At 36.7% G+C, this 14534-nt stretch overlaps 1 protein-coding gene across 5 annotated transcripts; it reads left to right on the top strand.

Moving 5' to 3' along the window:
- The first annotated feature begins 3242 nt into the window (after positions 1–3242).
- LOC116182598 (peptidoglycan-recognition protein LC-like) lies at positions 3243–14342 on the top strand. 5 transcript variants are annotated; one of them, XM_031503138.1, is made up of 4 exons: positions 3245–3897; positions 3987–4184; positions 13068–13632; positions 13691–13830. In XM_031503138.1, exons 1-3 carry the CDS (start codon positions 3504–3506, stop codon positions 13601–13603), a joined length of 1128 nt encoding a protein of 375 aa, XP_031358998.1. In that variant the 5' UTR covers positions 3245–3503; the 3' UTR covers positions 13604–13632; positions 13691–13830. The 5 variants fall into 5 exon arrangements, with proteins under 5 accessions (XP_031358996.1, XP_031358998.1, XP_031359000.1 ...); XM_031503140.1 differs by lacking the exon at positions 13691–13830 and having other exon boundaries at positions 13068–13344; positions 13392–13619; XM_031503141.1 differs by lacking the exon at positions 13691–13830 and having other exon boundaries at positions 3246–3897; positions 13068–13365; positions 13421–13579.
- Positions 14343–14534: the final 192 nt, after the last annotated feature.

Here is a 14534-nt window from a genome sequence, read left to right as displayed (position 1 = left end):
CGCTCGTTTTGTACTGATTTTTGCCACACCTTCGACCGTTTTGTCATTCAAAATCACGTTAATTTTTTAATTTGACGTTAGTACAATGATCTCCGATCAAGGTTCACAACTGAATTGTTTTGTTCTGTTTTGCGTTACTCCTACATTTTGTGCGTCATTATGAACAAAGGCACAGAACATTTATTTACATTAATATTAATTAACGTTAATATTACTACTAATAAGTACAGCGGAATTTTTAGTGGAAAACACTATTTAATGAAAGTTTACGGATAGTCCAGTCAAATTAGACAAAATAAGGGCCAAACCCGGAAATTTGAAAAAAAAAGCTGAAAATTGGCGGACATGTTCAGGATAGTGCCAGAACCCGGTTGGGGAACGGACGCCATCTTGAAAAAATTACCCCTAAACTCGATTTCTCGAGTTTTGAGCAAAACCAATGAACCAATGGTCTGATTCTCGTTGCTAAGGTGTCAAAATGTTTGTTTTAATGTGTATTTGGAGTAAAAACATAATTCCGCACATAAAGAAGCCCTTGGAAATTCGAACTTCTTAGGAAAATCACCCCCAACCTGGATTTTTCACGTTTTCGGCATTTTTTGTTGTTTTGTTTGCGCAATCCTAGGATTGGTTGGACCAGTCCTCCACCTTTTCCTATCCTGCGCTAATCTTTTCAGTTCTACATAACTATCCTTGCCTACGTCCCTAACTATTTGGTCTATGTGTTTAAGTCTCTATGGTCCTACCCCTCTCTTGCCCTCTTGCCCTCTGCCCTACCTTTTATAGCTAGTAGTGCTATTCCTCCATGTCTTAGCACGTTCGCTATCATTGTATCTCGTCTTCTCTGTACGGTTTTCAACATTTCCCTATTTCCTGTACTAGCTCCAAGACTGCTTCGTTTGTTACCCTATCCATCCAGCGAATCCTCATTCCATCCTACTTTTGCATCTGTATGACCTACACTCCATTTGTACGTTTTTAGCAATCTTTTCCTAATTCCTATATTTATCTCGGATCTTAGCAGGTCCCATTTTTATTCCAATGCTTTTTTAGCCTGCGCTATACTGGATTTCATAGCTTCCTTGCAACGATTATCTTGTGTAACCTTACTACCTAAATAGCAAAAGGAACGGTTATCCTAGAAAGTGTTCATTTATGTAATACGGAAACTGGTTTCCTCATCGGCAGCTAAAGGGGCGCTAGAAGTTAAATCACCTTCTGTTTCCAATTCCTAAAAGAAATAAATAAATCTGGAAGCTACGGTTTCTTAGTAACGAAACACCCAAATTTATATCACGTTTCGATACCGTGCGTTCAGGTGTAACGGTTACTTTTGTAAGAGTAGATCGGTGTCTGATTTTTACTCATAGTATAGATTTTCGTCATTGTGTTGTCGTTCGGTCTCAGAATGTTTCCAGTTTAAAACCTGTGTATGGATTGATTATTTTCACGCCGTTTTTTTTAGTTATGTGCGAATAGTTGAAAGGATTCCGCTTATTTACATTAATTGTAAAATGCATTTAAATATTTTTTACGTGCAACTTAACCTGACTGCAAATAATAATGAAAAATATAATGAATAAAATAGTGTTCATTTAGTTAGTACTCTCAATCTTGTTCTGAACTCTGAAGGTTTTTTTTAACAGAAATTTTGACATTCAGATAGAGAACGTCAAGAAGAACGATTAGAAACATCAATACTAATTATCCGAAGCTTTATTTAACAACAATAGCCGGAAAAGAGAGAAACCCATGATGTGGGTGGTTTTTTTAAAAAGGTCACTTTTGCAAGGGCATCGTATTATACGAAATAATTATTTCACTCAAAACAAACATCAAAACAACCACTTTGACACCTTGACGACGAAATTTGGACCATTCGTTCATTTGTTATGCTCAAAAATCGGAAAATCAAATTTAGGGGTAGTTTTTTCAATATGGCGTCCGTTCCCCAACCGGGATCTTTTGGGACTTTTCAGGATTTAGTTCTAGCACCATCCTCACCAAGTATGCCAATTTTCAGCTTGTTTTTTCAAATTTCTGGGTCAATGTCTACTTTTACTGGACTAGGACTAATCACTAATGCCATTGAGAGCTATGCTGGTTCTCAAAATGGGAATCACACGGATACCAAACTAGTTTAGCAAATTCTAAACGTTATCCAACTATGCAATTTTTTTTTCTGGGCAACAAAACAGTAAGAATATCCTGAAATGCACAGTGTACTCTTTTGATATTTAAACTTTCCTTATGAAATATGGACTGCACTTTGAAAATATTTTAAATTTTACGATTTTTCGTTGTCGGTAAAAGATTTTTGGTTGAAACATTCTTTTCAAATTTTAATAGATCTCCAGGTATCCAATTTCGTCCAGATCAGATCGTATTCTCTAGGACTTTTGTGTAGTTGCTGAAAAACGCAGGTGTTTGCGTATGTTGAACAAAATCTCTTTTCGAATTGCACAAATGAGCACAATATTTAACCACAACCGGAAATCTTTCATGTGGCGTTGTTAATCAACGCGCACAAAACTTGTGAGTTCGCGCAAAATATGCACAAATTAATTGGAAGCGAATTCAACGAACCAAGTTTTTTTCCGAGCACTATTCTGGCGGTGCGGTGGTAAATTCTCCTTCGATGCGAATCTTCCGAAGGCGAGTACTATCGGGTAGAATTCTTCCGGGGCTGAATAAGACCGATTATACGGTGAAAATTCTTCCGTTAGCGAATATTTCGAGGGCGAATTTACCTGAAGACGAGTTTTCATGAGGAAAATTTCGGATCGTCAGAATTTCGTGCATTTTCCTACATGCTATAATCTGTATTTCATGGAAATACTTTAAAAATAATAAGTTTTACAAGAAGTTTGTATGTACATTGTACAATGCCTTAACTGAAACGGCAGCCCATCGCAACCCCAGGCTTTCACTGAAAAATTGGGGCCTAAAGTTTCAAAATAGTTCTGCTAGTTCTGTCACTTTGTATTCTCCTAGTTTTTTTTAATAAAAGAAAGCATAAATCGCGCCCAAGATAACTGTTTAACAACTTGATTATTTAATGACAGCAATTTATGTACTAAGCCTTTGAATATAAACTTACATTGCAAACAATAAACGTGGCATGAAGGTTGCCTACCACCGATAAACAATGCAAATTGGTTGTTGTCGAAATGGTTGACGATTATACGTGTGATCAAAGGTAAGCCTCCAAATGACGCCTTGGAAAGTCCAACAACATCAATTGAATAATGGTGGAAGTAAGTAGTATGCGGTTAGCAATGAAACCTCGAAGTGCTGTGCGACTGCCTTGAATAAACACAAATATGCACAAGTACTTGTGCTAACAACTCCGCTATCTGTGCGCTAATCACGTTATCTGTGACAGTATGGTTTTAATTACCCCGTAATTCGTGAGGACCATAGAAAAAGTAACAGTTTAGTTAGTGTTTTTTTTTCTAAACATGTTCCACGAAAAATTACGCGCCATTCGACGTTAAGCAGGTATGAGTAAAATCACTTCGTTGGAAACATCAAATTCGATCAGTGATTATGAAGATGAAGAGCAAGACACCATCAGCGTTGCAACTTCGGAGTGTAGCCGGAATGACCAGGTTATACTGGCCGAAGACGGTCAGCAGGACCAGCCAAATTTTGGGAACATAGCGGTCACGAATTCCACCGACATCCACTTTGGTAATAAGACTTACTATCAAGGACCAGTAACGATCAAGCAAGTTCTGTATGCAAATTCCAAAAACTCGGACAGTGATGGTGAAACGGCGGTCAATTCTAATTTCGCGAGTGATAATCCCGGATTTGTACCAGATCAGTTTGCGGCGAAAGTTAAGGTTGATGGTAGTGATAAGGTTAACGTGACAGAAACTCGACAGCCTAAAGGTGAGAGGCGGCTTTTCAGAATTTTGTATAATCTCCAACCTTGATTTGTTGTTTGCTCGAATACTAATTATTCTATAAATAATTTCAAGGTACGCGATGGTTACAACGATTTTCTCGGCAGCATGTTTTACTCATCACGTCTTTGGCGGTGGTACTACTCATGTCATTAATAACATTGATGGTTGTCCTAATGAACCGACATCAGTCGGCCAACAACGGATTGCCACCCCAGTACCCCAAGGATAGCGACGAACAGGATAGCGGTATACCTCCAGATTATCCCGTAGGTAGGTCACCAATTCAATTTTTCACAGCAACATTGAGCAATGAAAACGGAAACCTATGAGTAATCGTTCTGGTTTAGAAATTTTCATAAATGTGCGAAGTTCAATGATTCATTTTGTTCGGAAGTACCTTGTATAGTTGTGGTCTTCCTTAAGCCGCATTAAAGGTCATTATTTATCATTACCAAATAAAGCCACTTTCCCGAAATGATGCGATGACTAAACAAATTTGTCTAGCATTTTCCGATTTAATAATCTGTTATGTTAATTACACAGATTAATCGCTTTGGTCTTCATCACAACTTTGTTATAATAATCATTTCGTATACACATGTACGTCAACAGTTTTGTTATAGTAAAAGTGAAAGCCGGATTATTGTTACTCAGACCTGTGATAGAGGTTTTTTGGTAGACTGGGCTATTATTTAATTTACTATTTTATATAAAAAAACGCTAGTTTGTTGGTATGACAATGACCCCGTCCATGAACACGTGGTTTTGTTTTCTACTTTTTTAAACAAATTTATTTAAAATGTCAAGATCACATGGTTAATTACAAATCATAGTTTCGTATGTAAGTAAATTATTCGCTATAAGAGTCTTCTCAAAAATCCCATTCAACTGTGTAAATACAATCATCTTGTTTACTCTCTTGGAAGATATGGATAATATTGTATCTAATGCCCACTCTGATTGTTAAAAAATATCCAAAATATATTACAAAAGGCTTAAACAAAATTCAATGGCACTGCAGCCATGCTTCCGACAAAAATGATCTAAATTAAAACTAGAGGGTTGAAATTATTTATATTTTTGTGATCAACATTGAAAATGTTATCTCATTTACAACTCCTCAGCGTTTCTTCCCGTTAGTACACAACTGCTTTGGTAAAAAGGCAAGCCCTCAGTTTTATTTTGGGTATCATGGCAATATAGTGCAGTTTAAAAGTGGATGACACAGATGTATCCATAATGCACAAATTAATGACGTATCATATGGGATAAGTGGATACTTACGTTTTTAAAGTTTCGGTAGTGGAAGAAAACTCAGCATAGAACAACAAATGAGCATTTCCGTTAGATATTATGTACAAGCGCCATTCCTGTTTTTAAACCTTTTTGGAATACGGCTTGTTAAGGCGAGGATTTGATCAGTATTAGTGCGGAATTCTGCCTGTTCATTTGGTAGAACTGCTTCAATGATAGGTTGTATTCTACGATAAATAATTCCAAGGGATTGGTCACGACCTACTATTTCCTTTAATTTCCTCTGGGCTTTTCCTCGGAGTTTTCTCTTATTTCCCTAAAATGTCCTAATATTTCACCAGAATCTCCTCTAATTTCATCCATTACCTACTTACATATTTCCTCGAAATTTTCTATTTGAGGGACAAGAACTTCGCCTTACTTATTTTACCGGACAAAGATTTTCTTCACTGCTTACAAATTGCCACCATTTCCCTTAATTTTCCCAACATTTGTAGCATTGCCTTACAATTTCCCAAAGATTTTGATTTTTCATTGTCGTAATTGCTGAAGTTACTTGCGTAGACAGTTTTCCTGAAATCGTACCGACTATTTTCTTTTGTTGAATTGACTGCGAAGTGTATTTTTGCCTAGTTCATTGAAATCGACACTTTAATTAAACGGAAGGCAATTTTATTCCTAATTTTCGAAGCAACTTCCAATTAATTTGTATTATATGTAAATTAAAGTCTACAGACATTGTTACGAATTAATTGAACAATACCAACTTTTTAGCGCATTTCACAAAAATAAAAAAAAATGCGCTATTGTGGCCACTTTGTCCGTCCGTCCGTCCGTCCGCTCGTTTTGCGACGCTACTAGTTCTTTATATTAAGAGCTATTGTTCTACTTTTTTCGCTATTTGGTTCGTTATGGTGTCGAGGCTTGCACCAAGGAAGGAATTTTTTCTGCGTTTATTGCTAAAAAAGTTATTGTAAAAAAACCAACAAACCGTTTTTTACATGTTCCATAATTTTACACTTTTGCCGTTTATTAACCATCCTAGAGATCATTTATAATTTTGTATTGTTGTCTGTCGTCTGTCTGTTGGTCTGTCCATCTGTTCCTTTGCCTGTCTGTCCCTCTATCTGTCCGTGTGAACGATAATTTTGTTTAGAAATGTCCGATCGCTTTTACATCTCCGTTAGTTATGAACTGAATTGCATGAAATTCAATATGGGCATAGCCTTAGATATATAATACGCAATGCCAAAAGTTGAGTCGAATCGATTCAAAATTCACAGTGCCCTTTTCACATCTCGACCATTTATAAACCGAATTGCAAACTTTTTTTCTTATAAAAGCGTTTGAATGAAATTTGATACATAGGCACTTGGAATAAAGGAAAATCAAACGCCAGTTTCAAAATTTGGTTTTGCGCATGCGCAGTGCCAACTTTTTTATTTATGGAAGAATTTAAATGAAATTTGATACATAAGTTGCATCTTACAAATGGGAAATGAATGCAAGTGGAAATGCGCTTTATGTAAATCGTTTACGATTACTTTTTAACTTGTTACTCTTTGTCCAGGGACGATAGTAACGCAACGATGTTTAAATCTTGTCAATTCTTGGGAGCACAAGGCAAATATATGCGATTTTCTGTTTTTTTACGACGAATAATTATTTCACTGTGAACTGTTAGACGTTAAAACATTAGCAGTTGAATGGATCCGTTTATTTTGCTTACTCGCGATGGTTTTTTAAGAAATAGCTAACATGTCCGGAAACTGTTTTTGTGGGGTTTTTCTGACCTTGTAAATTTGTATAATGTGGTTCAGAAAATAACACTTTATGGCGTGGTTGCGTAAGACCAAATAAATCAAATAAATGCTAGACACAAATACACAATTCCTCCCATTCGATCTCTCCTATGTTGAATTTTATTCCCCTTATTTTCATTGAATCAGCTTAATTTCTCTGTTTCGACCAGCTAACTATCTCAAAATAAGATTTTTCGCATTGTTGTTTACCTATACGAAAAGACGAGAAAGTTATGTACTCGATTCGTTGTATGAAGTACTCCATTGTAGTTTGTGTGATTACGTTGAACACTAAAAAATTAAATAAAAGTAAGGATTCTCAACTTTATTTACAATATGTTCACCAATATAATTTTTTATTAACCTGATTTGCCAATTTGGATCTCCTGATGTTTAATTAAACAACCCTCGTTTTTTAAAATGTTCATTGTTACTTATGTATATGTCCCTGCAAACAACCACTAGACGGTAATTATAAAAAATGTTAATCTCAATCCATACTGAGTATGAGTATGAGTATTTCAGCACGGCCTGATGATGGGAATATATCAGCCGAAATCGATCTCCTATAGAAAATATAACAAAAAAGACTAGTTTGTTTTTAATTAATTTTTTAATGTTCAACGTTATGTACTCGACTCAAAAAGCTGCAGCTGCAGAGTGCTCGATAATATTTGGCATTCTTTCCTTGAAATTGGATCTGTGATATATTGTACAATGTAACATGTGATTTTTCAGCAAGTTTCCAAATTATTTTATCTTATAATATCGCAAATATCCCGAAATGTTTATTAATTTACTGCACTATTTTTATGTTTATAGAGGGATCTTTCAGCAGTCTGTAAAGAATAAAGCTAAGGGGCATGGCAAACCGAATTACAACTACTTTCAGGAATGAGGTCGAGTCTTTGCAGTAATTTAGATTAAACTAAATTATATCTCTGAATGTTGAACGAGTGAAACATTTTCGCAAATTATCGCGTCACACATATTTATATATATATAACGCTTAACGTCGAGGAAAATATTTGTTTTAGCTTTGGGTTTAGCCGTAGCTTAATATATGAAGTGTTTCAAAAAGTGTATCAGCAATTTATCATTTTTGGAGCTTTATAAGTCAGCTGGTGATAGGCGTGCTATTAATCTCTTTCAAAAATGTTCTTCTTAATACTTGCTCATTTCTAAACTTATCACTCCATTTTACTTTTATCCACCTCGTCCAAGTCCACATCTCGAATGCTTTCAGTCTGTCTAATTCTCTTTTATTAATGTCTACACCTCACGCCCATACCACTCTCTTAGTCTCTTTCTCATATACGCTTTTGCCAATTCTTCAATTCTTATCTTTATCTCCTTTTCACTCAACCAATCATCTGGTATTCCTGCGTATTTACTTATTTTTACTTGTCCCAATTTCTCTCCCCTCCTTTACTGCCACTTCCATTACAATCATTATACATTCGACTTCTTATGGTTAATTCTCAATCCATAAGTGTCTTCCATCTTTCAGTCGTTTCAACATTTCATTCAATTCCCGCATGTTTTCAGCAAATATGATCATATCATCAGCAAACCTGACTAACCTTTCTCACCATGTCCTCCATATTCAATAAAGAAGGTGACATACAACAACATTCCTGCCTAACTCCTATACCTATTACAAACCATTCAGCCATGTTATCACCCGCTTTCAGTGCCACCTCCTGCTTAGTGTACAAGCTACTGTCTTCTTTCTCCCCAATCTACACCCCCTTGGCCCTTAGAACTTCTAAGGTTTTCGTATTTCACACCCGACTTACAGTTCTTCGCCGTTGTATCTTGCTTCTCTACAAAATTCTTTCTCCGTAGTTTTCGCTACTTGCGTTAGCTAAATATTGTTCCCCCTATTAAACCGCATTTACTTACACAAAAATTTACAGTTTTCAGTACTATGTGGGTAACTACCTCAACCACGGGGAGGAAATGTAATATTTGTAAATGCAAATTTCCCTTTCATATAAATTTGACGTGATCGAACGTTTCTTTAATTAATTTTCTGGTGTCCCAATTATTATAGTTAGTATACAAAGATTTACTTTTATAACAGGCTTTGAGTCAATAGCCTTTAGAAAAGGTAGCGGTAATTTGTTATAATTGAAGTGAAAGTTAATCATCGCCCAAGTTAAATAATGTGCTATAAGGTGATCATTTTCATTTTTCGTTTTCTTTTTTTTACCAATCGTCCGCATGGTTCATTTTTAATACATTTTCTGCAATACCACCTGACTTCTGTGATATTCTGTAACATTATGATTGTTTTCAGTAGGAATACCGATATTCTGTGGGATCGATTCTTAATATTCGGAAAAATCGATCTTTTGATTAAGTTTTTTTATCGTCAGTAGAATCGACGTTTTTATGGGTGCGGTTATATTTTATTTTCTCATTCCTTAAAAATGTCCTTACGGGTATATTTCCTCCTCAAATTTGCGCACACACTAACTTAAATTTTGCAATTTCTATTTAGCATACTTATGCTCCAGATTTTCCGTGGTCCGAGTCCTACAAAATGCTTTCATTGACATAAATTACTCTAATTTCTATACGAATTAACAATATTCAACTTTTTTTGCATTTCCTCAGTTCGTATGTTTTGTTATTTCGTGATATATTCCTGGAGAATTTTTTCTATACAGCTTACCTGCAAGAGTTCGAGAAAATATGCAGCGAATATCCCCTACACCAACTTGTATATACAGATGGATCTAAAACTGCAAACGGAGTTGGTAGCGCTGTAGTCACTGAGGGAATAGCACATCAATGGAGTTTAGACCCTTAAGTCGTCGGCTACCTTTGCTGAGCAATACGCCATGCTGCAAGCGATGCTGTACTGTTACATGAGTGATACCAGAATGTTCTTAATCGTGACAGACTGTAACAATGTACTAAATGGTATATCTCAAATATACCCTTCAGATCCGATGAACATAAAATGCCAATCCGCATTAAATGTAGTACGCGAGGGAAGTCAATTAAATTTGTATGGGTCCCCAGCCATGTTGGCATTCCAGGAAATGAGCAGGCAGATCAAGCTGCATACCAAGCTACATTTAATGAGCAAATTGATGTCGAATTTGTGGTGGCAAGTGATATCACGAAATATCTGAAAGAGAGGTACACTATGGAATGGCAGGAAAAATGGGCACGCATCAATACACATCTTTCTCAAATAAAACCCGCAGTAAAGGATTTATTTACATTGCAACATCCATCAAGGGAGGAGAATGTAAAGATGCACCGCCTGAGGATAGGGCACACCAAAATAACTCACCAACATTTACTTAAAGGTAGACCTCCTCGGTACTGTAACCACTGCAACATAGCCCTTACAGTGATGCACATAATAAATGATTGCCCACTATATGCCGTTGAACGCGTACGTCATAACATTATGCCAAACTACGTCACAAACTTCAACTCACAAAATGCAAATAACACCCTCGCCTTCTTAAAAGGAATTGGTATATATATCGACATATAGCACTGTGCATATACGTATGTACCTGTACTCTATAGCGTGCAATAAAGGGGATATGACCTTGGCAGTCGAACCCTATATTTAAAAAAAAAAAATTGATAATTGTTCCCCAAAAACCTCCATAATTCCCTCTAACCTCCTTAAAATTTCTTACATTAGTTGAAATATCCCCAATTTCGATCTAAATGAGAAACAGCATTTATGTATTTCTTTATATTTACCCAAAATTCTTTATTTCCTCAAAATTTCTTCTTATGCTAGCGCCCTTACATTCTCAAAAGTTTACTCCTAATTTTCCCAAAGTTTCTTATATTGACTTCACTTTTATATGCGTCTTTAAAATTCCTAAAGCTTTCCCTAATCCTCTGCCAAAATCCTGGCCAAAATTGACTCATTCCTCATTGTCTTTAATTTCCTTCAATTATTATGCGATTTCCCCCTTTATCGCCAGGATTTTCTCAAAATTGCTCCATATTTGCTTAGAATTATTTCATTCCGCAACGACTCTTCGTATTTTCCTTTTCTATTGATTTAAATTTCCCCATTTACCTATACAAAATAAACGAGGAACTTGCTTTTTGTTTTTCCAAAATCACCAATTTTTCTAATTTCTACGCGACGTGAGTAGCCTTATTTATATTTCCCTTTTAGGATAGGCGCGCACTTGCGATTTTCTGTCGCAGCGATTGGGAAATCCCAAAAATAGAGCGAGGAACTTTACAAATTACCGTCGCCATGTTTCAAATTTTTTTTATCATTAGGGGCGTGCTGCATTCCGGTGGCGTATCAAATTTGCGTTTTTTGTTTAATGGAATACCCCATATTTTATTGCAGATTTGGAAAGTACTTGAAAAGTATTTAATTTTAATGTAACATGTCACTCCCCTAACTGTAACTATTTTGCTATCCCTCGTCTTTCTACAAGCGCTCTTCTGCGGGCCTTCATTTGCCGCGAGTCAAAGTGAGAAAGCTACCTTTTTACATGAGCTAAAAACCAATTTTATTGGTCTGAAAATAATCTTATTTGCAGTCGTTCAAACGTTACCTTTACTATATTGGGAATTATCTGAAGGTTATCACACGCTATTTAGACGTTTGTAATTTCAAAACGAGATACAAATTAGTGCTCTAAGTCTCCCGAGAACTTCTGAAAGAGTTTTACGTTCCAAAATACTGAATGATTTAAAGGCCATTCGGAATAATTAAAAAAAAAATTCCAAAAAATTCTAAGCACATTCCATAGGCTATCGTTCTAGAAATATTCACCAGTTTCCATTAGGTTTTCGCACGTCCCGACAGTAATGGATCTGGTTCAGGATTTTGGGAAAGTTAACAATTAAGAAACCATTAGATGTCTACGTATGGAGACCCAGTTTAGTTCACATTTTGCGTATATTTAGAAAATGAATAGAAACTGGGGTTTCTCTTTTAAAATGCCGCGCAAATAATTCGACTGGAACGGGCTCATTGGATAACACTTACCTATAATCAATTCAAATAAATAATCGTATGAAACTCGATCCCTAAATACGCAATTTTACTATTATAAGAATAGTTACGGTGGCCCCGAGCTAAATATACCCCAGGGCGCTAAAGGCTCGGGGCCTGCCTATAATCTATTCGTATTAAGCTCATATCATATAATGATTGACTTATTCGTCGTTGCCCACCTGTAATCTAATTAAATCTAGATTAATACAAGATGTCCCATATGTAAACGAACCAGAACAGTTTTGGGGATGCAGAGTTTTTAGAAATTTCCTCCATCGCTAAAGCCATCATGACCCTACCAAAAATACCTACGCTATGTAATTTTTCAATTAAAGAGGGGCCCTGAATTAGGGGTGTGCAATGGTGCAATGTCCTGAAGTTTTTTTTTTATATACACAGATTTTGTCGAATTTACAACAAAGGTTTTTTGTAAGACCCCCGCTCCAAATTAGAAAAACGGAGAGAATCAAAAGACGTAATTCCTTTCTAGTCGACATTTCAGCTTCACGTACTTGCCATGTGTACAATTACAACCGGAAAAATTATATCTGTAAACCAACAAAGTAATTAACGGTATATAATAAATTATGGTGACTGGTGATAAATACTCATTACCATAAAACCATAAAAGCAAAAAATCTCAACGTTCCGTTGTGTGCTATTTGAAAAACGCATGTATTAATTTTGAAATAAAGCACAGAATCAAAAGTTTTGAAGAGCAGAAAATGTAATTGCAATCGTGCTTCATGTGAAACGCATTAATGATTATTGTTAGTACTAACGCAGCCTTGAGGTATTTTCTTTATTACCATGATTTTTGAGTGCACATAAATTTATTGCATTACACGACGATCTTTATACGGCGCTGTTTCATAACCGTACGTAACAAATTGAGCAAAATTATGGCGTAAGTTGCTTAACATTCTCTGGTACCCTGTTCCATTGATAATACTAATCCTTGCTTGCAAAGCCCATTGGCCCTGGACCCTATATGTGCACATTTTATAAACAATTACATTTTTATTAGAGTTATTTTTAAGAATGTTAGGGTTGATATTAAATGCTAATATAAATTTATTTTGTATTCAGATTCCGTTGAAAACTCCACGTTAGCTAGCGAATTCCGCATAATTTCCCGAAAAGAATGGCTAGCTGATCCTCCAAAACCAGGAGTTGAAGTACTAAAGATACCAGTTCCCTATGTAATAATCATGCATACTGCCAGTGAGCCCTGTTCAAGTGAAGAGGTTTGTAAAAAAATGGTCAAGGATGTGCAGGAATTTCACGCTGAGGGTAGAGGTTGGAGCGACATCGGGTATAGTTTTCTGGTAGGAGGGGATGGGAACGCTTACGAAGGAAGAGGATGGTATAACGTAGGTGCACAAGTGTACGGTTACAATAGTGCGTGTATAGGAATCGCCTTTATTGGAATTTTCGGTCAGGTGTTGCCTCCGCTTCGACAACTAAACGCGGCTCGGGAACTTATTAGGATAGGCCTAGACTTGAAGGTTATATCCCCCAATTACAAGCTTCTCACTGCGAGACAATTGCAAACGACCCAAAGCCCAGGGGAAGCTTTATATAAACTGGTTAAGACCTGGGACCATTGGTCCCCCACGCCCTAGTGCTTTTCAAACCAGAATTGAATCAGAGGGTTCCGTATTCGCGCTAATCTTAGTAACAGCTGATACGAATTTTGCTTTTGTTTTTAGATCCATCTGTGAACGTAACGCTCCCTCCAAAACTAAAGGTTATTCCACGATCGGAGTGGCTCGCACAGCCGCCCATTGAACAACTTAGCAATCTGGTACAGCCTATCCCTTACGTTGTGATATCCCACACTGCCACCGATAACTGCTCGGAGCAAGCCATTTGTAAAATACGCATCAGAGACCTACAATCCTTTCAAATTGAAGGAAAAGGTTTATGGGACATCTCGTACAACTTCCTGGTCGGCGGCGATGGGTACGCTTACGAAGGTAGAGGATGGAATTACGAGGGCGCGCATACTTTCGGTTACAATTCCAAAAGTATCGGCATTGCGTTTGTCGGCACCTTCCATAGGATGAGGCCACCACCCTACCAATTACTTGCTGCCAAACAGCTGATCGAGAAAGGAATCGAATCTGGCGTTCTGGCAAAAAACTACAGGCTGTTTGGCGAGAAGCAGCTGCAGGATACGCTAAGTCCAGGCGCAACACTTTATGAGGAGATTAAAACATGGCCCAAATGGACTAACGGAACGCTTTTTCCGCACTTAGAAGACTGAATTTTTATAGCCGTTGTTTACAGACTCGTAATGTGTTAAGTATTACAAAGAGGAATTGTGATTTTATAAATAAATGTTAGACGTTTTAATTTTTATTTCCGAAAAATTGTACTTGTGGCAGGTCCTGAACTTTTAAGGTGTGCCACTGAGCAGCTAACAACAGGGAGGTACATAGGAAGGGTTCACTTCAGTGAATTTCTGATCAGAATAATAGATTGTAACACAACTCTAGCGTTCGCTTACAATTTACAAATAGGTGGTACGTTACCGAGAAATTTTGGTGTAGC

Source organism: Photinus pyralis, unplaced genomic scaffold, assembly GCF_008802855.1.
Source record: "Photinus pyralis isolate 1611_PpyrPB1 unplaced genomic scaffold, Ppyr1.3 Ppyr1.4_unclustered_Scaffold6122, whole genome shotgun sequence".
Classification (NCBI taxonomy): domain Eukaryota; kingdom Metazoa; phylum Arthropoda; class Insecta; order Coleoptera; family Lampyridae; genus Photinus; species Photinus pyralis.
This window is presented reverse-complemented; position numbering and strand designations above follow the sequence as displayed.